The 26,698-nt window shown below is 41.1% G+C and overlaps 3 protein-coding genes across 3 annotated transcripts in view; all 3 read right to left on the bottom strand.

Moving 5' to 3' along the window:
- The window catches only part of LOC135085738 (Kruppel-like factor 2), a 38,658-nt gene extending 37,493 nt beyond the window's left edge, over positions 1-1,165 (bottom strand). The window contains exon 1 of the mRNA XM_063980536.1: positions 668-1,165. The gene's annotated coding sequence lies outside the window, so the exon portion shown is untranslated. The remainder of the gene's footprint in view (positions 1-667) is intronic.
- Positions 1-6,808, bottom strand: part of LOC135085739 (uncharacterized) — an 86,198-nt gene extending 79,390 nt beyond the window's left edge. Inside the window, exon 1 of the mRNA XM_063980537.1 lies at positions 6,783-6,808. The gene's annotated coding sequence lies outside the window, so the exon portion shown is untranslated. The remainder of the gene's footprint in view (positions 1-6,782) is intronic.
- On the bottom strand, positions 2,297-15,355 carry LOC135085584 (tRNA pseudouridine(38/39) synthase). The gene is made up of 12 exons (XM_063980357.1): positions 15,281-15,355; positions 15,075-15,199; positions 14,476-14,677; positions 12,551-12,720; positions 11,544-11,749; positions 11,062-11,178; positions 9,572-9,688; positions 8,762-8,878; positions 6,214-6,361; positions 4,924-5,076; positions 3,699-3,868; positions 2,297-2,426 (listed from the first exon to the last, which is right to left on the bottom strand). Exons 1-12 carry the CDS (start codon positions 15,353-15,355, stop codon positions 2,356-2,358), a joined length of 1,671 nt encoding a protein of 556 aa, XP_063836427.1. The 3' UTR covers positions 2,297-2,355.
- Positions 15,356-26,698: the final 11,343 nt, after the last annotated feature.

Below are 26,698 nucleotides of genomic sequence, written 5' to 3' on the forward strand. Positions count from 1 at the left end.
AATTGGCAGTGCAACATTGACACCAAGGCATTGTCACCTTAGTTTGATGCAGAATACTTATTTAGACGTAGATAATGTTGCAGTCATTAAAATGTCACTTTTGGCAACTTTTTCGAGAAATTTAAAAAAGTTCCAGTAGGCGATCACTGACCTTGCCGGACATTGAAAAAAATTATAACTAAATGTTAAATGAGAAATGCTACTTAAGGCTTTATAACAAGTAAGATCTACTATCTATTTAGGATTTCAGATACATCGAATACTAAAGAACCCTCTGAAAATACACTGGACTTTGTTCTCCTGAACTCACTATTTGATCAGAGGGTTATTGTTTCATAGGAAATGTACTAAGCAATTTTAATTGCAAGGGATATTATTGATTACACCTGACTGATTGCTGCATTCAAAATTTAACGTAGACAACCTAATTACCGCCTGTTTTCGTGGAAAAATACAATTATATTGCTGGTTTCCTTAACGCCATCCAATTCACGCCACTTTTTTGTTCGCAGCGAGCGAATAATCAGTGACATAACTGTTAAAGGCAAGCCAATTCATGACCATTCACTATTTAGGGCGTAGCACGAAGAACAAAACAGTTTTATAACAATAATTTACTATTTTACACCACAATTTATTGTCCAGTAACTGGTCGTAAAATACGTACCTTTTTTGTATTATCATCCGCTTTTCAGCAAGTTTTTAGGAAGCACGACTTGTTTTACACTTGGATTAATTGATTATTCCATTAGTTGCCGATTAATTTTGTATTTTCATAGTAATTTTTCACTTCGCAAAAAAGCAACAAGTTTTCCAAGTCACGTCACGTAAATATTTTCATTGAACTGTCAAAATTACATTAACCGACTGAAGAGATATCACTCCGTTTGTAACGCGATAACACATGTCGCACGACTTTTCAATTTGGCCGGCTATCAAAAAAAAGTTTGGGCGAAAAAAGTTTTGGTGTCGCCGAAAATTTAGTGAAATGCGTTTAGTTTTTCTTGAGCAACGTTTGTTAAGTTTTCAGGAAATTCCTGATTACTGATCGTGTTGAAATCGTTTCGCGCGATAGACCGCTTTCCGACCGTAGCGGCCTTCTAATACTGCTGGTTTGCAGTTCGAGATAGTAAAATAGCGCCAAGCGCCATCCACCGTTCGCCGCGGCCGGTTTTGTTAGCGTACTAAACCACGGGTCGGATTAAGTTGAATATGCTTACAATGCCAATATAATTATGGGACAATTAGGGTACAAATCGCTCTCGCTACTGTTTGAGGCTGTGTTGGCCGCTTTTTGCGTGTTTATGGCACAATGACCTTAACCTATCCATATCCGTAGAGGACGTAAGAATGTAAAAACTAACTGACCCAATTTAGTAAATAATTAGTACTTAATGCTGCTCATCTTTAGGTCGTAGGTAGGTATAATGCGCTTTTTTAACACCTTTGATCGTTAAGCAAGCAGCAAATTATGAACCTACTAATTCCTACTTAGTTCAAACTTTTGAGTTTTCAGGACAGCGAGGAAAACCGAAAATTAGGTATGTAGGTATTTTAAATCAAAGCATAGGCGCTCTGTTTTGCTTTTAAAAGTTTAATACAATATTTACAATCGTCATAATACAGCAGGGTATTACTTTATGGTACGACTTTCTCCCAAGAATATCGCGTTAAATGCAAGCGTGAATGTAAAATGTATGTTGAACAATATTAATACATAGTGCTAGTTAACTAAACAACTTTCCCATGGAAGGATATAGCTTTAATAACATGCAAGTGCGAAAGTAAGTTTGAGCGAACCATGAGTTTCATAACGCCTGATAGAAAATGTACAGCAACATTACGTAGATTTGTGTTATTGCTCACAAACAAATGAAAGTAAAGCTTCTAGAATTTAAAGGTGAGTATAGACTTGCTAGAGCATTTCTATGTAATTGACGTTCTTACGAATGGTACAATACAGGTAATCGTGACAGGGTGACACTAATAATAATGACACTAGAACAAGGAGTGGATCGTTGTTCTGTTACAAGTAAATGCTCTAGTCTATACTCAGCTTAAGGCCACCAAAAATTAGTTTCTTACGCTGCTTTATTTCAACACTGGCCTAGTTTATTGTCCCGAAGTAGTGATAGTAGTAGTTTTTTTTTCTATGTGCCATAATAATCATCATTCAATCAATCATTCTTTCTTTCAAGTAGAGTAAGAGTAGGTAATAATAAAATTATACTGGGACGTAAAAGCGACGACGTAAAAGCGCTTTTTAAAAGTCTAATATAAAAAAAAATACTCTCAATACGATTCTTAAAATTTATTCATATAAAAGTATTAATACATAAAGTATATTTTAGTAACTTATCCAGTTTCCGATATGTCCACTTCTTTTCTTTTCTTCTTATAATGTTCTATTCTTTCTTCTAAACTTGCTGCAACACAAATATACAAATGAAAAATCATTTCAGTGCCTTTTCGGGCATATTCATAAAGGTCTAGCTCTTAACTCCGTCATTAGATGCATTTGGCGAAAAATAGAAATTATTGCCTACTTAAAAGTAAAATGGTGATCGCTAAGCCCTGTGGCCTAATTCAAGTATTTTGACAGTCAAGATCTCGCTGACGTTCAGAATTCGTCCCATTGAAAAACAGTTCTAAATCCGTATTCACAAGGGTCATTTTCGATAGAACGATTACTCGATGGGATCGCAACTCAGTGTTTTGTTGTCGTTGAATTTTTGTTTATTTATTTATTTATTTAATTAACATGCAAGTGAGCTTACAGATTTATATCCAAAGCGCTCACATTGCCAATTTGAAATTACATTTAATGTTAGTAAGTACTTATATCTATTTATGGTTAGTAGACAAATACAATCTTAATTTTTTTACAAAACATTCTAAGGAGTGTTTACTGTTACGTGAATAAGGCTACTGTTGCTGCAAAAAATTGAATAAAACACGTCACTATTGAAGTTAGCAAACGTGTCCTCGCCGAAAACAGCCGAAAGTTTTCAGCAGTTGCCATGGCGATCATTTTGCTTATAATCTACTATATAAAAATAAGTCGGGTTTTCCTCCCTGACGCTATAACTCCAGAACGCACGAACCGATTTCCACGGTTTTGCATTCGTTGGAAAGGTCTCGGGCTCAGTGAGGTTTATAGCAAAGAAAATTCAGGAAAAATTTAAAGGAGATAAAACGGGATCCACGCGTACGAAGTCGCGGGCGGCCGCTAGTCGCTTATAAATTCTATTTTCCGCCAAACGCACCCAATGCCTGAGGTATGGGAGCGGCACGTGAGGGGTGACATTGACACATCTAAATATATCTAACTCAAAGGTGACTGACTGACTGACTGACATAGTGATCTATCAACGCACAGCCCAAACCACTGGACGGATCGGGCTGAAATTTGGCATGCAGGTATAGTCTGGTCTGTGGTGAGCACGTAGATTTTTGTCCAATGACCCCAAGCTACCCATCCTTATCGCTCGCGCGTAATTATGTTGCTGTCGCGCTCGCACACTCACTGCGGGCGCGCGTCGCACAGTCGCGACAGCAATATAATTACGCGCGAGCGATAAGGATGAGTAGCTTGGGGTCATTGGACAAATTTTTTTCTGCTCGGCGACCGGACTTTACCTACTTTCTTCATGGTTTCTTGAGCTACTAGTTACCACCTATAGTTGTGGGTTACTTACAACATGTCTGCCTCTTCATCAAAGGAGTGTATACCCTCGGTTTGACACCTTGTAACAAGCAGTCAGCGTATGCAACGATTCTTTCGTCACATTTTTCATTTGCGTCATTTTGACACATCTTTCTGTATTCTGCTTCTAATACTTGCAGGGAGTCCTTTATCATTGTTGTTCTGGAAGCAAAAAGAATAACTAAGAGTAGGCGCACACCGTTGATTTTTCGTCGGCCGATAGTTTAGTCGGGCAGTTGATCAGTATGGGCAAGTATGGAAGTGCGCACACTACGCCGATTCGATTTGGCCGATTCTTCATACAATTTAAAATCGGGCACAACTATCGGCCAACTAAAAATCAACGGTGTGCGCCTACTCTAAATGGGAAATTTCGACAAACGAATGCGTTGCTGCGTGCATACTATTTGCCCGACGTGTTATTCCATAAATAACCCTATTCTATGTACTTTATGATTCAATAAAAATAATACAATGAAAAGGCTAAAATTTATGTTTTCTAGCTAATTCAAAAGTTTCGTTAATTTTGGGACACCCTTTATAAGTCTAGCATGACGTGACAAAGCATACAAATCTGAAGTCTCGCTGACATTTGACGTCACAAATTCACCCTCCCGTGCCCCTCCCATACCTCAGGCACTGACTCTTATAAGCGCTACCTAACCTATAGTCTGGTCTGCGAGAACGTAGAATTTTGTCCAATGACCCCAAGCTACCCATCCTTATCGCTCGCGCGTAATTATGTTGCTGTCGCGCTGGCACACTCACTGCGGGCGCCCGTCGCACAGTCGCGACAGCAATATAATTACCCGCGAGCGATAAGGATGGGTAGCTTAGGGTCATTGGACAAAATTCTACGAGCTCACAGACCGGGCTTTATAACTAAAAACTTTACGTGATCGAATCAGAAATTAGGAAATCTAAAGTCGCTGACATAGCCCGACGGGTTAGCAAGCTGAAGTGGCAATGGGCAGGGCACATAGTACGCAGAACTGACGGCCGATGGGGCAGCAAGGTTCTGGAGTGGAGGCCGCGTATCGGAAAACGCAGCGTGAGACGTCCACCCACAAGGTGGACTGACGACCTCATAAAGGTAAAAGCAGCAGGAAGGCGCTGGATACAGGCCGCTACCAATCGATCAACATGGAAATCATTGGGGGAGGCCTATGTTCAGCAGTGGACGTCCTATGGCTGAAATAATGGTGATGACAACTTACTTGATATTCTGAATAGTCCATTCGTTTTGCAAATGCTTGATGAGGTGTTGTAATTCATCTTTCCCGTAAACCCACTGTTTTTCTTGTTCCAATTCGTAGGTACAATGATATAAATTTAGAGGGACGTCTAACGCCATGTTGTATTGGGGTTTTCTGTGAACAAAACAAAATAATATTACGCCCGTATTTACAAACGATGCTTGCAAGTGAAGCAGCAAATCGAACGCACAGCGTTGAATAGAGCCCTGTGATTGGTTCGTGTGTCACCCTGTGCGTCCACGCGCACTGTGAGATGTTATAGTAATGTTTGTGAATACGGATGTTAGTTTCAGAGTACAGTCAGCGTCAAATAATTCGTGACACCCAAAGTAGCCAAAAAGTTCGTAACACGTCTTTGTTACAAATTGGAATAAGGTTGTATTGCCAACTTTTTGCCAACCTTTTCCCCTTAGTTCAGAAGCTGGGTACGCCAATGCCTATTGACAATGATGGGTAAACTTTTACCTATAATAAAAAAATGGGTGAATAAAAAGTGTACTCTCGAAATCTTACGTCTAAAGCCCGGTCTCCGAGCACGTAGTTTTGTCCAATGACCCCAAGCTACCCATCTTTATCGCTCGCGCGTAATTATGTTGCTGTCGCGCTCGCACACACACTGCGGCGCCCGTAGTTCGCGACAGCAATATAATTACGCGCGAGCGATAAGGATGGGTAGCTTGGGGTCATTGGACGAAATTCTACATGCTCGGCGACCATACTATAGACTGTCATTGACTAAAATGATGCTGATGATGATGACCATTAGTTATAACCCGGTCGAGTTAACTGCGCACCTGGCAGCCGTGACGTCACATCGCCGCTCTATGGGTCTAGACAAAGTGCAAATTATAATCGCAAACCAGTCGAAAATTGGTCGAAAAGCCCCTTTTTTGTATGGAGTTTTGACAGATTCGATTTTCGATTCGATCAAAAAGTGCGTTTTGTCTAAGGAGGCTGGTACGGACATACAATTCCCTCCCGTACCTCTCCTATACCTGAAGCACTGATCCAGTTAAGCGTTATGACGTTAACCTATGATGACGTGATGATGATGGCTTGACGGCCATTGCAGAAATCATTGGGGGAGGCCTATGTTCAGCAGTGGACGTCCTACGGCTGAAGCATGATGATGATGATTTTATTTTCTTTTGGGAACACTTACTGGTAGGTTTTTTATTGGCGGTCAAGCTGTAGATCCTGGCTACACAGGAGTTGCAGTGGTGGGAATAGTCCCGTTCTGGGTACACTTACCTAGGGTATTTATCGACATCTAGCAGTTGGTTGATGACGTCAGGCTGTTCTTTTCCTTGCCCCACCAGGAGTAGAACCCCCATAATACAGCGAATCTGGTGCCAGAGGAACGCGTTGCCTTCTATGAGTAAGTAGTACATGGTTGTTGCTGTAACAATACATTCGTTCGTTTCAGCCAAATAACGTCCACTGCTGGACAGAGGTATCCTCCAAGGGTTTCCAATTAGACGTAGTGTGGGCAGACGATCCTACTAAAGCCCGGTCTGTGAGCACGTAGAATTTTGTCCAATGACCCCAAGCTACCCATCCTTATCGCTCGCGCCACAGAATAATAATAAGTACTACGTACAGAAGTTTTACTTCGCGAAGGTATTTAAAAAATATATGCTCAATGTAATTAACAATATGGTGTAATTTAGTCTGTCTCAAGAGTCAAGCACCATTTTGTTGACAAACGTCAGTGATCGGCACTGCGCCGAAGCTATAGGGCTGACTTCGGTAAAATGATGTGACGTGAGGTGCCAAACATTAGCATGAATTATCATGAATAATATTAACTACTTATTTACCTCTCAGTGTCTTGAGGCAACTTAAAAAAGTACATTCTGTGTTTTTATTTTTATTGAGGCAGTTAAATACTGCACAGTATTTAGTACACCATTTTCTTTATTTTCTTCCATCATACACAAGAATACGCGTGCGTGAGTCAATGTTCGCTCGTATGTGAGGCCTTGTCGAATAGTATCCTGTAGGTGGGCCATCGTGCGTGTTTTGTTTTCAATGTAAACTCGCGGAGATGAACAGGCTTGCTCGCACGTAATTATATTGCTGTCGCGACTGTGCGACGGGCGCGGTGAGTGTGCAAGCTTCGGGTCACTGGACAAAATTCTACGTGCTCACAGACCAGACTATAAGTGGACCGACGATCTGGTGAAGCTCGTGGGAAGTATTTGAATACGGGCAGCACAGGACCGGATATTATAGAATACATTTATGGAATATAAATATTGCAAGCACACAAGTCAGATTTTTTAGGTCAGATTGCTTCTTCAAAGCGACTTCCAGGGGGAAGCAGCTGAACCCTTCCTTAGGTAAAAGATCCAGTCACTCTATAAGCAAGTTGGTCAGTTAATACGTTTAAGTAAGTAAGAGAGTCAGTTAGTCAATAGTAAGTAAGTCAGAATCACTGCGTGGCGCCCTGCTCGCTTCAGCGGGACAGTCCATCCCAAAAAAGTGAGTTGGTCAGTAAGTGAGCCAGTCAGTTAGTAGCAAGTGAGTCGGTCAATAAGTGAGCCAGTCAGTAGTCGGTCAGTAAGCCCAGAGTAAATACAAATGAGTAGGTTATCTTCATAGAAACGCACCGAGCGCGGTTTGTATGTGAGCGCGCCAATATACGTATGCGGCGCGCACGCACACACTGACAAAATTCGGCGCAACCACGGTGCGTTTCTATGAATATAACCTTCTCATTTGTATTTACCCTGGTAAGCCTCTCAGATTTCGTTTAATGACTTACGTTCTTCTCCTTCATCCTCAACCGGCAATATCTCTGCCTTTAGGATCTCCCGGACAAACTCAACGACGCCATTTCCGACGTCCATCTTGCAAAGATGGCGGAAGTCCCGCGATCCCAACGCGCGCGCATGGCTGATATGTCAAGCGACTACTTGACCATTAGCTAGTTATTATTTTAGTAGATCTGACAATAGTCGGTAATCGTTTGCTCTTCATGAGGAAGTCGGCCAATCAGTCCGCTAACAAGTAAGTGGGTCAGTCAACAAGTAGTGAATGGGTCAGTCAACCAGTAGTAAATGGGTCAGTCAACCAGTAGTAAGTGGGTCAGTCAGTCAGTAGTGAATAAGTCAGCCGACCAGTCAGTAGCTTGATCAGCCAGATAATAGTAAGTCAAACAGGCTGTAAGTAGGCCTCTCACGGCACATTATGATCCTAGATTATTATAAATGACTCACGCTCGTCTTCCTCGTCAGCTACCGGTAATATCTCTGCCTTCGAGATCTCCCTCACAAACTCGATGACGCCATTTCCGACGTCCATCTTGCAAAGATGGCGGAAGTCCTTCAATCCCACTAGTAACGCGCATGCGTGCCTCATTGCTGATATGTCAAGCGACTACTTGACCATCAGGCAATTAGTTATCATCTTAGTAAATCTGTTAAGGCTGGGTTACACCCATCTTACTTTAGCTTTAAAAAACGTCGAAAATCTATCAAACTCCACTCAAAAAGCACCGGTTATCGTCATAATTACGGTTAAAGTTAGGTGGTCCTTACCCTTAGTTGGTAAAACATCCAGTCACTCTATAAGCAAGTTGGTCAGTTAATACGTTTAAGTAAGTAAGAGAGTCAGTTAGTCAATAGTTAAGTCAGAATCACTGCGTGGCGCCCTGCTCGCTTCAGCGGGACAGTCCATCCCAAAAAAGTGAGTTGGTCAGTAAGTGAGCTAGTCAGTCAGTAGTAAGTGAGCCAGTCAGTAGTAAGTCAGACGCCAGTCGGTCAGTAAGTCTTTTTAACCTAGTTTAGTGACTTACGTTCTTCTCCCTCTTCCTCAACTGGCAATATCTCCGCCCTCAGTATCTCCCGGACAAACTCAACGACGCCGTTTCCGACGTGCATCTTGCAAAGATGGCGGAAGTCCTTCGATCCCACTAGCAACGCGCATGAGCGACGCATGGCCGATATGTCAAGCGACTAATTGACCATTAGTTAGTTATTATTTTAGTAGATCTGACAATAGTCGGTAATCGTTTGCTCTATCCATGAGGAATTCGGATAATCAGTCCGCTAACAAGTAAGTGGGTCAGTCAGTAGTAAGTGAGTCGGTCAGTAGTAAATGGGTTGGTCAGTAGTAAGTGGGTCGGTCAGTAGTAAGTGGGTCGGTAAGTAGTAAGTGGGTCGGTAAGTAGTAAGTGGGTCAGTAAGTAGTAAGTGGGTCGGTCAGTAGTAAGTGGGTCGGTAAGTAGTAAGTGGGTCAGTAAGTAGTAAGTGGGTCGGTCAGTAGTAAATGGGTCGGTCAGTAGTAAGTGGGTCGGTCAGTAGTAAGTGGGTCGGTAAGTAGTAAGTGGGTCGGTAAGTAGTAAGTGGGTCAGTAAGTAGTAAGTGGGTCGGTCAGTAGTAAGTGGGTCGGTAAGTAGTAAGTGGGTCAGTAAGTAGTAAGTGGGTCGGTCAGTAGTAAATAGGTCGGTCAGTAGTAAGTGGGTCGGTCAGTAGTAAGTGGGTTGGTCAGTCAGTAGTAAGTCAGTCAGTAGTAAGTCAGTCAGTAGTAAGTGAGCCTGTCAGTACCTAGTTAGTCAGACCGCCAGTCGGTCAGTAAGTCTCTCAGACCTAGTTTAGTGACTTACGCTCATCTCCCTCTTCCTCAACTGGCAATATCTCCGCCCTCAGTATCTCCCGGACAAACTCAACGACGCCATTTCCGACGTCCATCTTGCAAAGATGGCGGAAGTCCTTTGATCCCACTAGTAACGCGCAGGCGCACCGCATGGCCGATATGTCAAGCGACTACTTGACCATTATAAGATTTTAAACTTTCGCGTTCCATTTCAATTAACGGACGACGCCGCGAGCCGCCAGTCTGCTTGTGACCACGGCTGCATCATCGTAGCCGAAACGTCAAGCCGTGAGTACATAATGTAACTCATTAATAAACGTCGCGTTTAAGACCTGTCTTACTATTTTACTTGACTATTAGTTAGTTATTATCTCGTAGATTTGACAGTAAGTCGATACTCGTTTGCTCTATCCATGAGGAATTCGGATAATCAGTCCGCTAACAAGTAAGTGGGTCAGTCAGTAGTACCTAACTAAGTGGGTCGGTCAGTCAGTAAGTGAGCCAGTCAGTCAGTAAGTGGGTCAGTCAGTCAGTAAGTAAGCCAGTCAGTCAGTAAGTGAGCCAGTCAGTCAGTAAGTAAGCCAGTCAGTAAGTGAGCCAGTCAGTAGTAAGTCAGACCGCCAGTCGGTCAGTAAGTCTTTTTAACCTTGTTTAGTGACTTACGTTCTTCTCCCTCTTCCTCAACTGGCAATATCTCCGCCCTCAGTATCTCCCGGACAAACTCAACGACCCCGTTTCCGACGTCCATCTTGCAAAGATGGCGGAAGTCCTTCGATCCCACCAGCAGCGCGCACGCGCGCCGCATGGCCGATATGTCAAGCGACTACTTGTCGTCAGGCAGTTAGTTAGTTATTATCTCGTAGATTTGACAGTCCCAAAGACAGACAGACAGACCCAAAGGGCGATGGAGCGGGCTATGCTCGGAGTTTCCCTGCGTGATCGAATCAGAAATGAGGAGATCCGCAGGAGAACCAAAGTAACCGACATAGCTCGCAGAATTGCTAAAATCAAGTGGCAGTGGGCGGGGCACATAGCTCGTAGAGACGATGGCCGTTGGGGCAGGAAAGTTCTCGAGTGGCGACCACGGGCTGGAAGACGTAGCGTGGGCAGGCCTCCTACTAGGTGGACCGACGATCTGGTAAAGGTCGCGGGAAGAGCCTGGATGCGGGCAGCGCAGGACCGTTCATTGTGGAAAACCTTGGGGGAGGCCTTTGTCCAGCAGTGGACGTCATTTGGCTGAAACGACGACGACGAGATTTGACAGTAAGTCGGTAATCGTTTGCTCTATCCATGACGAATTCGGCCAATCAGTCCACTAACAAGTAAGTGGGTCAGTCAGTAGTAAGTGAGTCGGTCAGTAGTGAGTGGGTCGGTCAGTAGTGAGTGGGTCGGTCAGTAGTAAATGGGTTGGTCAGTCAGTAGTAAGTGAGCCTGTCAGCACCTAGTTAGTCAGACCGCCAGTCGGTCAGTAAGTCTCTCAGACCTAGTTTAGTGACTTACGCTCATCTCCCTCTTCCTCAACTGGCAATATCTCCGCCCTCAGTATCTCCCGGACAAACTCAACGACGCCATTTCCGACGTCCATCTTGCAAAGATGGCGGAAGTCCTTCGATCCCACTAGTAACGCGCATGCGCGACGCATGGCCGATATGTCAAGCGACTACTTGACCATTAGTTAGTTATTATTTAAGTAGATTTGACAGTAAGTCGATACTCGTTTGCTCTATCCATGAGGAATTCGGCTAATCAGTCCGCTAACAAGTAAGTGGATCAGTCAACCAGTAGTAAGTGGGTCGGTCAGTAGTACCTAAGTGAGTCAGTCAGTCAGTAAGTGAGCCAGTCAGTCAGTAAGTGAGTCAGTCAGTCAGTAAGTAAGCCAGTCAGTTAGTAAGTAAGCCAGTCAGTTAGTAAGTGAGCCAGTCAGTAGTAAGTCAGACCGCCAGTCGGTCAGTAAGTCTCTCAGACCTAGTTTAGTGACTTACGTTCTTCTCCCTCTTCCTCAACTGGCAATATCTCCGCCCTCAGTATCTCCCGGACAAACTCAACGACGCCATTTCCGACGTCCATCTTGCAAAGATGGCGGAAGTCCTTCGATCCCACTAGTAACGCGCACGCGCATCTCATTGCTGATATGTCAAGCGACGAGCGCGGGAAGAAGTATTTGTAGGTGCGTTTTTTGCAGTCGAACCTTGAAAATAAGTAAAATTCATTTAGATAATGATCAGGTTATTTAGTATCCACTGCAGGACGACCTTCTCTAATTTATGAGAGGCAGAAGGGAGGCCAAATCATCATCATCATCATTTCAGCCATAGGACGTCCACTGCTGAATATAGGCATCCCCCAATGATTTCCATAACAACCGGCTGGTTTTTTGTACCTACTGACAGATTTATAATATAGCAAGCAAGACTTTTCAGCGCTTCAGATTCATGATAATATGTATTTTATGTCAATGTCACTCCTCCGTTCGTCCTGTCTTCGTTCGTTCGTTTCAGCCGAAAGACGTCCACTGCTGGACAAAGGCCTCCCCCAAGGATTTCCACGAAGACCGATCTTGCGCCGCTCGCATCCAGGCACTTCCCGCGACCTTCACCAAATCGTCGGTCTACCTACCTCCCATCATCATCATCATCATCAACAGCCCTTCACAGTCCACTGCTGGACTATGAGCCTCCTCCACTATAGTGGAGAGTTTTGCCATAATCCCCACGCTGGGCAGGCGGGTTGGAGATCGCAGTTTAAAAGATTGATGTTTGTCAGAGAGCGCTGCTACCCGTTCTCTGTTTGATGTGTAGTCCCTAAGTCGCCTCTTACGACACCCGTGGAAGAGTAGGGATTGGTGACAAATGTATTCTACTCTACCGTCACCACACGGCGAACTACCTCCTCACACTACCTCCCATACCTCAGGCAAAATCAAATTTACATTAAAATCTTCACTGAGTCAATTAAGCGCTAATACTTATACTAAAGATTAAAAACCTACCTCGCACTGTACTCAGTTCTATCTTCAGGTATCGGCATCCAGGCCACTGCTCTGATGTTATCCGGTAGTAATCGATTGAGGATCTTGCAATACTGCATCTCAGAGTCGATGGAGTTTTGTTCGTGTTGGAGCCCCAGTGGATGCTTGCTGCGTAGACTTATTGATATCACCTGGAAGAAATAGACAGATCCTCTCTTAAATATTTTATAACAAACTAGCTTTCCGCCCGCGGCTTCGCGCGCGTGGACTACATTATCTAGATACAGAGTGGCCCAGAAGAAAGTTCACTTTTGAAAATTCAAGGAAACGAAAACTGTTAAAGGTAATTCTAACGAACGCATTTCAAGATTTTGATGTATGTTGATCGAATGTTGTAAGCGTCAAGGAAATATCCTGGGTGATGTAATTATATAAAGTTAAATTTAAAAATAAATTGCATTAAATTTCCTTTAAATTGCAATAGTAAAAGCTCTATAAAAATGTACAGTTTTCGTTTCCTTGAATTTTCAAAAGTGAACTTTCTTCTGGGCCACCCTGTATTTTACGGAACCCTATTTTTTCGAAATTAAAATTTAGCCTATGTTACTCGTGGATAATGTAGCTATCGAATGGTGAAAGAATTTTTAAAAACGGTCCAGTAGTTTTTGAGCCTATTCATTACAACCAAACAAACAAACAAAGTTTTCCTCTTTATAATATTAGTGTAGCTACAAGTATTTTATTTAAACACATACAACCCGGTCGAGTTAACTGCGCACTTTGTTGAAATATGACTCTTTCGCATACCTGTTTTATATGTGTAACTAGCGGCCGCCCGCGACTTCATGCGCGTGGATCCCGTTTAACCCTTTAGGGTTGGAGTTTCGTAAAATCCCGTCCTAGTGAGCACCTACGTTCTAAAAGGAACCCCCATGCATATTAGAGACTCCTAGCACTTGTAGTTTCTGAGATATTGTGATGAGTGAATGAATCAGTCAGTGACCTTTTAGTTTGTCATTTTAGTTTTAGCAGGCCTGTTCATCTCCGCGAGTTTACATCGAAAACAAAACACGCACGATGGCCCACCTACAGGATACTATTCGACAAGGCCTCACATACGAGCGAACATTGACTCACGCACGCGTATTCTTGTGTATGATGGAAGAAAATAAAGAAAATGGTGTACTAAATACTGTGCAGTATTTAACTGCCTAAATAATAATAAAAACACAGAATGTACTTTTTTAAGTTGCCTCAAGACACTGAGAGGTAAATAAGTAGTTAATATTATTCATGATAATTCATGCTAAATCATGTATTTCCTCCGCCATTTTCCGCAGTTTGGCACCTTAGGTACGTCACATCATTTTACCGAAGTCAGCCCTATAGCTTCGGCGCAGTGCCGATCACTGACGTTTGTCAACAAAATGGTGCTTGACTCTTGAGACAGGCTAAATTACACCATATTGTTAATGACATTGAGCATACATTTTTTTAAATACCTTCGCGAAGTAAAACTTCTGTACGTAGTAGGTACTTATTATTATTCTGTGGTTTTAGTCTCTTTGTACCTGCATCTCACCAGTAGGAAAATAATGATCAAGCTGAAGGTGGAAAAGTACTTCACTCAGAACTTTCGACCATAGGGACTGGCTATCTTACCTTCAACTGCCAAAACAAAACCTTATTAACATTGTTTCTATGGTGACTGACTTAGCTATGATGGTGGTAGCTGGTGTCAAAGTTAGGAGGTGCAACTCAGCCTTAGAATTAGACTGTGGAGTCAGAGTTGTAACCAAAGCTTTTCAAACCACATATTGAAAAAGAGTATTAAATAAGTGTCACTTAAACAAATTTTGGGCGATATGCAAATCATTGGGAGACGCATATGTTCAACATGAGACGTTCTATGGCTGAAATCATATTGTTGATGAAACAAATCTTACCTGCCCAAACGAACTGACACCTTTATCGGTTCTGCCACACCGATGATAGTTTGACGTCTCCCTATTCTCGATAAGGCAAGCTTTAATCAACGCATGGAAGAGATGGTGCTCTATCGTCTGAGTCGTGAAGTCTTGCGTTACTAATCCTTGGTAATCCCATCCGAAGTACATTATGCGAAGTAAGACTCGACGGTAGTGACATCTGGTGAGTTTTAAGTTGTTTATTTTTAGTGTTCGGGAGTTTATAAGGCTATAATGTAGACTTGGGGCATTAAAGTATCAATTCAAAATTGCATTTCATCATCATTTCAGCCTCAGGACGTTCATTGCTGAACATAGGCCTCCCCCAATGACTTCCAGTGACCGGTTAGTAGCGGACTGCATCCAGCGCCTTCCTGCTACTTTTACGAGGTCGTCGGTCCACCTTGAGGGTGGAAATTGCATTTATTAATTATTATTTTAATAAAATTGGTAGTAATTTTGTGCCAACGAATTCGAAATTAAGATATTCAAATTAATTCACTCGTTTTAAGTTGTTACTTTGTTTGTTTTAGCTGTTAGTTATAAAACATAAGAGTATAAAAGTTCACAAAACTTACTTGGAAAAATCAAAACTTCTTCTTGCTTTTTTTTCCAACTCAACGCTCTCAGTGTTGCTTTTGGAAAGAATATCTTTGAGTTGTTTATTATGGCCTTCTAATTTTATAATTCTTTCCACTAAATCCTGTAAAAATAATAGAATATTAACTGCAAACATATGGCAACAGGTTATCTTAATCTGATGCAATTTTTATAATATAAATACATCTTTATCCAGTTGTTGAAGTTCTTCTTTGCTTAAAATTTGTTTCCTTTTCCGTTCATGTGGTTTTTGGGCCATTTTTATAGGGAAATTTTCTCAAAAAATGCGTTTTTTTGGTACACACCGCTCACTCGCCTGTTGTTTACTTGACTGACAGCTGATCAATTGACAATATTGACATTGACAGCCGTTTGACAACTACGTAAATTGAACATTTACGAGGTTAGTTCATCCTTAAAAAAATTGGTTATCCTCACAGATATCTGTGGTTATTAACTTACTTCAAGAAGAAAGGTAATAGTCCAGTAGAATTAGCTTTTAAATCGGAAATAATTCCTACAAAAGATTTTATTGTTTTAATGGCTTCATTGGTTGCCCATTAAGACTCTCCTAAGTTTTCGACTTCGACGGAGTTGTGCTTAAGTGGTGGGGGCCCCCGAAAGAGGCATTTTTTCGGTTTTCCGGTTATACCGCGTAAAGGACTTACCCTATCAAAAAGTGGTCTTCATGACGGTTAAAGGGCACTTAATCCTGCATTGAATAAGACCAAATTCATATGTTTTGGACCAACCGTTCTCGCGCTAATGTTCGGCAAAGTAGAAAATATACGTATAATTAATGACCCTCTCCACCAGTGAACGGAAAACCGATTTATAAGGATAACCGGTATAAACGGTTACAGATTCATTTGGAAACCTTTTGATGCGGTTACGTGTTAATACTGTTAACACTTTCAATAGGTTTAATTAAACGGTCCCAAAACCGAAATAAAACGGTTACCGATTAAAACTGTATACCAAATTAAACCGATATGTATTTCGGTTTTAAATGTTACGAACAAGTAACAGAGTGAGACAAAATCTGTGAGCCAAAGTTTGAAATAAAAAATCTGTACGGTTCCTTTGCTTTAGTTTATAATTATTGTTTTTTTATAAAATTGGCTCCTTCGAATATGAACATAATAAAGTTTTTTTGTTTTGAATTATCCCAACTAATATTATAAATGCGAAAGTAACTCTGTCTGTCTGTCTGTCTGTCTGTTACGCTTTCCCGCTTAAACCTCGCAACCGATTTTGATGAAATTTGGCATAGAGATAGTTTGAGTCCCGGGAAAGAACATAGGATAGTTTTTATCCCGGTTTTTGAAACAGGGACGCGCGCGATAAAGTTTTTCTGTGACAGACAAAATTCCACGCGGGCGAAGCCGCGGGCGGAAAGCTAGTTTGTTATATGCAATCAAACGTTAACGCGAAAAAGAGATGAAAATAGTAGGCGGCCTCTTTACCCGCTCGCTTAGTTTTCGATTCGCGGTGCATTTGATGTTGACTACTGCCGGGCGCCGGCGTTTGTGCTGTTTTGAATCGTTCTACCTCATAATCGGTGACTCTTAGGAAAAAGGGGTAAAGACAATTTTAATAGATAATTTTTTGATCTAGTATTATTTCTTATCTATTTTAATGATAAGTTTACTACTTGTCCAAAAAATGCAAAAAACTTGGGACCTCGAATTCTTTTTTTTTAAATGACGGATCGTTGGGGATTTTTGACATTTCATTAATGATGGTGTTCTCAACATTCACACAAATTTTCAGCTCTATGCGAATTATTATCCTGAGGATGGAGTCCGGAGGTGGCCATAGGAACTCCTAAACGAAAAGGCGGAATCGCATCGAGTTTGGGTTCGTTGGATTTGTCTTTTTGAGCAGTTTAGTGCTAGATGATCTCCAGGGTCCTTATGATGGATTAGGGAGGGGGCCATAGAAACTCCTAAACGAAACGGCAGAAACTCATCGAGTTTGGGTTCGTTGGATTTGTCTTTTCGAGCAGTTTAGTGCTAGATGATGTCCAGGGTCCTGATGATGGATTTGGGAGGTGGCCATAGGAAATCCTAAACGAAAAGGCAGAAACTCATCGAGTTTGGGTTCGTTGGATTTGCCTTTTCAAGCAGTTTAGTGCTAGATGATTTTTTTTGAAGGTACGCGCGCTGGTTGCATGGAGAGCTTTTCCAGCTACACCGGGCAGAGTGGCGAGTACAGAAGGTACTCTAACCGTTTGGCGATCGTCGGTGCGTGTGTCGACGAGGCCGAGTGTGGGCTCCGCGAAGCGAAGCCCAGGCTCGTCCGCGTCGGTCGCAGACCGACGTTCGCGATCGGGCCGTATCGAGCGCATAAGGCGCCCGATCAGTGGCGAACCCAACTAGAGAGTCGCCCACCGCGGTGTTGGACCAAAGTCCAGCCTGCGGTGGGCTCACTTTAGTGGGCCCGATCGAGGGGGACTACGGACGCGGCCTGAGGGCGCCCCGGTAGGCTCGGACCTCGGCTCAGGCCGTGTCCGGGGGACGGATTGGGGAGAACAGGCACGGTACATGTCTGTACCGTCCAAAATGAAAAGCTCAAGACGCGTCTGAGGTGCGGAGCGAACGATAATCTCTGGTCGAGGGTGACACCTAAGTACAGTCACGGAATGAAAAGGTTCGTCAGTTTTCAAATTGATTCCTTCAACGAATCACGAGCACATATTACCTTTTGAAACTATGTTACAGAATAATCTCGAGTTAGAGAAAATAATCTTTAACTGTTCGCCAGTAAAGTTCAAAATTATTCAGATCAAAGTTGTTTGACGATTAAACTTGTCAAGAAGATTATTATGATTGATAAAACTAAAACCTTTTTGTTGGTTCAACCTGCCATTATCTATTAAATAAAAAAAACTATATTTTGTAACATTGCACTGTGGGTCTAGACAAAGTGCAAATTATAATCGCAAACCAGTCGAAAAGTGGTCGAAAAGCCCCTTTTTTGTATGGAGTTTTGACAGATTCGATTTTCGATTCGATCAAAAAGTGCGTTTTGTCTAAGGGGGCTGATGGGATGGAAAAATAAACAAGCAAAACCTTATTCGTTAGCAAACGTCATACCTATTTATTTAAATGTTAGCAGCACTGTTTCTTGCACGGTTATGTTGGCAGGTTTGACTCTAGTGCAAGCGAAAACCGACACTAAGGTGACGAACCTTTTCATTCCGCGACTGTACTTGGCCTCACTCTTCCAAGGAATAGTTTGGTCAAATAAGGTGAGATGGGTGGGGACATTAGGACGAGTGCGAACCGGAGGACGTTTGCAACGACGACGTTTGACGACACTGCTGCACTCTTTTCGGGATTTACCGCGATACGCCACTACCTGAACCATTCCCCTAATTGTGTGACTGCGCGTTGGAGCGCCAAGATGACGTAATTCCGATTACGTCCGGACTTGTAGAGTGCGGTGTCGTCCGCAAAGAGGGCTAAATCAGTATTCGGATATTTGGGGTTGTCATTGACGTACAATGAAAAAAGAATGGGTGCTAGATGATGTCCAGGGTCCTGCTGATGGAGTCAGGAGGTGGCCATAGGAACTCCTAAACGAAACGGCGGAATCTTATCGAGTTTGGGTTCGTTGGATTCGACTTCTGGGGCACTTTGGTGCTAAATAATCATCCAGAGATTGAGATACAACTAAAAAGTGTAAAATAAAATAATTATAATAAAAAAAAACTTTTTTAAAAACAAGCTTTATCCTGAAATGCAGTTGTACTAAAACGAAAAAAATAATTATATGCTTGGTTCAAAGAATTTCGAAAGCTTGTAGCGCAAACAGAAAAAAAGAGGAATAAATTCCATGCGTGATATTATAATTTTTTATTTTATTACAAGTACTTAGGTTAGTAAATCGCATAAATTACCTTTAATTTATTCCTACATTCACTAAGCTGCGACTCTGCCTCCGCCGACCACGTAGGTCCGCAACGAAACAGCCTGTGCTGATAAACGTGGATAGGCTGAATGATCGCGAGGCCAGGGGGAGAAATATGCTGAAGCCTTGTCCAAGAAGCTATTGCCAGTCAAAGAGACAGATTATGATGTCAGTGCTGCTTGGGGATGTTTGTCATCTCATCTCTTGGAAACCGCTTCCGTTGCCTTGGGTATGAAATACCGACGTAATGAAGACTGGTTAGATGAGAACGATGGGGTTCTCAGGGCAGCACTCGACAAACATCGAAATCTCTTGCAAAAGCATAGAAGACGAGGTGGAAGTGTCGCGGTAGTCAAAGAAAGTGACTTTGAACTGCGTAGGCTGTCTCGACAAATAAAAGACAAGCGGTGGCGGGACAAAGCTTGTCACATGCAGTGGCTCGCTGACACAAACCAACTTGGGGAGTTCTACTGCGAGGTACGTAAGCTGATTGGTACACCATATCGGGCAAAAGTACCCTTGAGGTCTGTAGACGGTACGCAATTACTGACAAGTAAGGAAGATGTACTAAGGCGTTGGGCCGAACACTTCAATACTTTGCTCAACGTAGATCGATCAACTGATCTTAATAATATCAGCTTAATGCCTCAACTCCCTCTAGCCACTGAGTTGGATGAGCCCCTGACTTGTGGGGAGGTTGTCACTGCCATCAGGCAGCAGCAAAACAAGCGGGCGGTTGGCATTGACCTTATACCGGGAGAGCTGCTCAAGTGCGGGGGTGAGGAGTTGCATAAGTTGGTTTGGGAACTATTTGTTCGCATGTGGGAGGAAGAGCGAGTACCCGAAAGCTTTAAAGTATCTCGCATCAGTGCCCTGTACAAGAACAAAGGGGACCGTTCCGACTGCAACTCTTACCGTGGTATTTCGCTTCTGTCATCCCCTGGAAAGGCCTTTGCCAGAGTCCTTTTAAACCGCCTAAAGGATTTGTCAGAACGGATCCTGCCCGAAACCCAGTTTGGCTTCCGACCTGACCGAGGTACCTGTGAAGCTATCTTCTCCGTGCGTCAATTACAGGAAAAAAGCAGAGAGCAGGGTCGTCAGCTATATCTCTGCTTTGTTGACTTGGAGAAAGCGTTCGATAGTGTGCCTCGTGAAGCTCTCTGGATGGTGCTGGGAAAATTAGGGTGCACGGGAAAGTATGTGAGACTTCTGAGACTCCTTCACGACGATATGCAGTGCTGCGTCGCCGTAGACGGCGAACAGTCAGATTTCTTCCCCGTTACCTGTGGGGTGAAACAAGGGTGTGTGCTAGCGCCCACACTGTTTGCTCTATACTTTGCGGTGGTAGTCAAAGAGGTTCTACAAACTGTTTCTGAGGGAGTCCGCATCCGTTTTCGCACAGATGGCAGCCTGTTCAACTTAGCCAGACTTAAGGCGCGCACTAAAGTCTCGTATGCACTGATCACTGAGATCATGTATGCTGATGATTTGTGCTTTCTAGCAGAATCCTCAGAAGGCCTGCAACAGCTGATGTCCGTCTTTCACCAGGCATGCCGCAAGTTCGGCCTGAAGATAAGTGTCAAGAAGACAGAAGTGATGTCTTTGGACACAAATGACCACGAGTCTCTAAGCATTATGCTTGGTGAGGATGTACTGAAACAGGTGGATAAGTTCCGATATCTGGGGAGTACTATAACATCCAAATGTGATCTTGATACCGAGATCAGCAGCAGGATCAGTGCTGCAGCTGCAGCATTTGGGAAGCTGCGTTCCAAGGTTTTCTGCTCGCATGACCTAAAGCTGGCTACAAAAATTTCAATATACATGGCGGTTGTGCTGCCAAACCTACTGTACTCCTCCGAGGCGTGGTGCGTGTATCGCCACCATATACGCACACTGGATCGTTTCCACCTCAAATGCCTTCGCACCATCATGAAGATCAGATGGTCTGATCGAGTGCGCAATACCGAGGTGCTACGACGAGCCCATGTGGGTGGCATTGAGGCCTATATAATGCGTCGCCAACTTCGATGGTGTGGTCACGTATCACGTATGACGGAAGAGAGAGTGGCGAAGCGCATCTTCTACTCTGAACTTGAGGAGGGTAAGCGGAAACATGGCGGTCAACTCCTCAGGTACAAAGATGTACAGAAGCGGCACATGAAAAGATGCAACATTGAACCCTCTCAGTGGGAAGATTTGGCAGCACAGCGTCCAGAATGGCGGGAGATTGTGAAAAGGCAAGTCCACGAGTTCGAGGTGCAGCGTACGACTGAACTCGACGCGAAGCGCGATGACTTGAAGGCCCGTCCATCTGCCGCCTTTCACTATAACTATGTTGGCGGCGTGCTCAGATACCCTCAATGCGCGAGGGATTTTACCGCGAAAATAGGCTACGTAAGCCATCTTCGGGCACACCAGCGCCGCCAAGACAGCTAGGAGTCGGAGTGGTCGCCATGGCCGAAATCGGTCGGATGGATCATCATCATATCCTGATAACATAAAAACAGTAATAATGCTAAATAACAGGCGATACTAAAAAAATACATAAAAAATACACAAAAAAGGCCAACAAATAATAAAAAATGATACTTTTTGAAAAAAAAAACTGCTTTAAAATTCGTGTTTTTTTTTTGGTTATTTGATAAATTTCTCCAAAAAATGCCCCTATAACAGGTGGTTTTTATTACTTTGTATTATTCTTTATCGTATTGTCTTTGTAAAACCAAAAATCGCATGTCTATCCTTATCACAATATTTGCTATGATCGTTTGAACAAAGGCCTGCCACAACATTATTCTCAGCTACAGATAGAGACAATTTTAATTTTAACTAAAATGCTTATTTTACTTCGAAATCTTTTGTTTTTATTTGAAATCTAACTTGTCTTTATCAAAATAACAAATCTAGAGACATTTTCAGTTTCGTTGTTAACGAAGCGTTGAATGGCGCGCCCGGAGAGGCTTACTTCAAACGATCATTGCAAACGTTGTGATACGGATAGAGACATGCGATTTTTGGTTTTACGAAGGTAATACGATAGAGAATAATACAAAATAATAAAAACCACCGGTTATAGGGGCATTTTTTGGAGAAATTTATCAAATAACCAAAAAAACACGAATTTAAAAGCAGTTTTTTTTTTCAAAAAGTATCATTTTTTATTATTTGTTGGCATTTTTTGTGTATTTTATGTATTTTTTTAGTATTGCCTGTTATTTAGCATTTTACTGTTTTTATTTTATCAGGATATACCGCTTAGTTTAAAAGTTATTACGTTTTCCTTAAAATAAGTAATTGGAAGAAAAAAAATTCTATAATAAATTTAAAAAAAAAATCAAAATAATGACCTCTTTTTTGTCGATAAAAATAGGTCTAGTTTCATCTATTTTCATATGTACACTTTAACGTGACTCACACTGTATTTTCAAAATAACTATCAGGGGGTGATTAGTGATCGATACTGATGCTAAAAATGCAATCAGTAAAATTTTTGTGTCTGTCTGTATGTTCCTTATAGAAACAAAAACTACTCGACGGATTTTAACGAAACTTGGTACAATTATTCTTCATACTCCTGGGCGGGTTATAGTATACTTAGGAATTCCCACGGGAACGGGAATTAGCGGGAAAATCCTTTTGTATGAAAAATCTAAACCGCTTCAATTAGACGCTTGAAATTTGGCTTGCAGGTACCTTAGTTAACTTAAAGCTTAGTTACAACAGGATATTGCAAAATTCCCACGGGAACGGGAGTTAGCGGGAAAAAACATTTGTATGAAAAAATCTAAATCGCGTAAGACAGATGAAGGGGGTAAAACGGGATCCACGCGTACGAAGTCGCGGGCGGCCGCTAGTTTTTCTATAAATTTTTGGCTTTACACACACACAATTGTTTTTCTCCGTCATTCCTATCCTATTTTAGCTTTTTTTTTACTAATAAACTCTTAAAATACATAACATGTTTATTTTAACCTTTGGGAATGCAATTATAAACAGAAACCCAACTGAAATTAAACATTTTACTCGAAATAAAATCGTATTCTTAACAAAATTACAAAATAATCAACTATTAACCAAGTATCTAAGTAGGTCTATAAAAACAATTCGATTGAAATTAACGCTCCTCTGTCCACGGGTTTGCTAGCCACTCAGATTCTTTCATCACTGGCACCCGGAGTGCAGACGAAGACGGTTCTGGAATTGTCAAGCCACTTGCATCAACTTCGTCTTCGTCGAGCCAAACAAATGAAAAATGACCACCAGACTATAATACAAACCAAAGAGCATAAAAGAGTAAGAGACGGCACTCCATAGATATTTTTTGAGCTCACGCACACATATGCATTTTAGAGAACGACCCGCAAATCTTTACCAACCGCACAAACTACAGGCGGAGCTACCAACATAATGCCTTATTTTCTGACAGTATTAGTGACGTTCGTAATAACTTATCGATTATCGATACTTTGCTAGGGTTGTAATTGCATATCGATATCTAGTATAGGAACCTTCAATATTTTAATGATTACTATTTTTATTTTATACTATGTGTAAGTAAAACGAAGTTTTGTAACGTAAATTATTTATTTCGAAATAAAATAGGTATATTACAATAAGTATTGAACATGACATAGCAGTTGTAGGCATGAGGAATTATTGAAAATTATAACAAAGTACAGAAATGATAATTTTGTAAACTTTTATTTTCACAACTTTTTCTAAGAAAAAATAGGATTTTTATTTATAAAGATAAACATCTTTAATTTTCTTATCAGCTGATCGAACCTCAGCCTCAAGATTACTTTTCAATGCTTTGTTGCTGTGCTTTTTTACTTTTGTCAGCAAAATTGTTTTCACTTTTTATGAAGCTGTCATTAATGATTTTACAACTTTTTCTTAGAAAAAGGTAACTTAATATTTTAAACATCTTATCATAAATTTCTTTATTATGTTGTTGACATTTAAACCAACTAAAATTACAATTTGTACTCAACATTAAGAAAATGAATTTTCCAACATTTTCCATATACAGGATGTTACTTTGCATTCTTGCCATATTTACAGAGGTTACTATATTACTGATACTGAACACAAATCCGTAAAAAAATAATGCCCGAAAATTTTTTTTTTTAATCTTGATTATTTTATTTTATCGACAATCTGTTAAACACACCACTAATTATCGTAACGCATGCACATCACTTGTTGGCGATGGCGATGGAGACTTTTTTACTTTTTATTGTATTTTTAAATATCTATTGCAATCTATTGTCTTTAAAATGTCTTTTTGACACTTGTAAAAAACGGAGAAATCCATCAATCACAAATCACGTTTTAGATAATACAAAAATGTGTGAAGCGTATTCAAACAACGAATAATTTAATCAAAATGGTGCTTGGAGTGTCTGCAAGACGTCTTAGACGAAATGCTTGATGACGTACCCTTAGCGTTACACCAAATGCTCTACTACCAGCAGAATGGTGCTCCCCCACAATAAGGACGTCAAGTGCGCGAATAATACGTTTGGTGAACAGTGGATTGGACGAGGGGTCCAGTAGCTTGGCCACCACGATCCACGATTTTTGGAGTGACTTGAAACGACTGGTATGCGCAGAAGAGATAAACAGTGTTAAACGCGTTACACGAAAGGATTGTTTTAATGAAACTGTGAGACAAAACGTTTATGTGTTGCGAAAACTAAAGCGAAAAACCTACGCTTCGCAGTGCTAGACTGTGCCTTGATCAGATGATCAAAACGGAGGCCACTTTGAACACTTGCTTCGCAGTATGTAAACTTTGTAAGTAGGAGCTTTTTAATAAATAATTAATTAATTGTGAATAAGGTGATTTCATTTCATACTTAATTTATTAATTTGTAAAAATAGGGTACAATGTTATAAATTAATTAAAACCCTAATAATTATTACGTATTTTTGACGGTCCTAAGCCCGTAAAGTAGAAAGGGAAATTAGAAATCAACTTAAGAGTATTTTAAAATAATTATTATGACTGGATAAAAAGGCTGGTACCCAGAGCCATAAATCAACAGATTATTAAGAACTAGGCCACGCCCACTAGGTTTATTCCACTTGCACCTGTAGAATGTGCGAGACAAAATTGGTTTATTCCAATTTGTACTGAAAAACCAAATTTACTAAAATCTTAGTGTACTTTCTTTATGGAAGTCTCTTGTTTATCTTAAATAATAGGTATTGTTCCCTACTTTTATCTCTGTGAATATGGCAAGAATGCAAAGTAACACGGTGTATATCTGGTCGGCAATATGGTCATGATAAAATTGTTTAGCTTCATTTACGGTGGTACATAATTGAATTGTTGGATAAACGAGACTTTTTTTATCATGCCACCATTCGCGAAGAGATATATATGCATACAAATCATTGTCAACAGGAGTTTTCACGCTCAAACACTCTTCACAAATTAAACAAGAACTGTTCTGTAATAGTTTGGCAGCTAAATACCCGCTTACATATACTACTGGTTGGTTTTCAAGGCTACACAAATTTTCAATGGGCTGTTCTAAGTTTTCAGGGTCCGGGATAGACAACACAGGATAAAATTCAGTGTCTGTGGAATCTTGAACATTAATTTTTATTTCTGTTGTTTTTAAATTAGTTTTTAAAATGTCTTTATATTCCAGCATATGTTTATTGTTGTCTGCTTCACAATTAGCACTTCTGCTATGAGGCACTTTCAGCCCAGTAACCATGCTTGTTTTAAGCGCTGCAGTAAAGTGCGTGATAGTGGGATTTCTATTGGTTACACTGTGTTGCCTAATGATTCCAAATAAGTTTTCCAGAGAGTCTTGGTTAAACTGTCTAAGGTTCATATATTTAAACCCTTCATTCTTTAACTTTTCCCAAATATCGTTTAAGGATTTGATAGATATTTGATATCCCTTTACGCATTTAACATTTTTTAGTATCGTGTTTTCTGCTGTTATAAATTTTATGGTTTTTAACTTATCAGTATAAAAGGTCCAAAACTCAATGTGATTACTTGATGTGGAAACATTTTCCCGGATCCCTTTCTTTACGTCATTTAAAGATGATGGACCATTTGTACAATCAAATAGTTTATCTAACTGTTCAATCACAAATGCTGTATCATTGCAATCAGAAACTTCTTTCCATGCCATCATTTTTAAAATAGCTGCCACGGTATTACTCAGAGCATGCGCAGCATACTTCACCCTCATCTTAGTTTTGAATGTTGGATTTACAAAGGTACTATTCAGTTTTTTAAAATTTAAAAAATTTCTGTTGTGTTCTTCTGCAACTACCAAATGCTTCCATTGTGCAATTTTTCCATCGAAAGACATATTTCCACTTTTAAAGAAATTGTTTCGTAATGATTTGAACAAGTGAGGGATGTCATAGATTATAAAAATTTTGTCATTATTTACAGAGAAAAAGTTGCTATCTATGCCTTGTCCACAGTTTCTTTTTAACATGTTAAGAGCTCCTATATTTGTAGATCCCTGATCACAAACTGTTGTTAGAACCATAAATCCGATTTCTTTTAATTTTTTGATGATGTCCGATATAATTTTTGCCAGTTTTGCTGTTGATATTGTGCCTTCCACAAAATAGTGCGCAATATATTGTTTGTATTTATGTTTAGCACCCTGTATCATAAACACTAACGCATGGTCTGCAATTT

This window comes from Ostrinia nubilalis, chromosome 29 (assembly GCF_963855985.1).
Source record: "Ostrinia nubilalis chromosome 29, ilOstNubi1.1, whole genome shotgun sequence".
NCBI classification, from domain to species: Eukaryota; Metazoa; Arthropoda; class Insecta; order Lepidoptera; family Crambidae; genus Ostrinia; species Ostrinia nubilalis.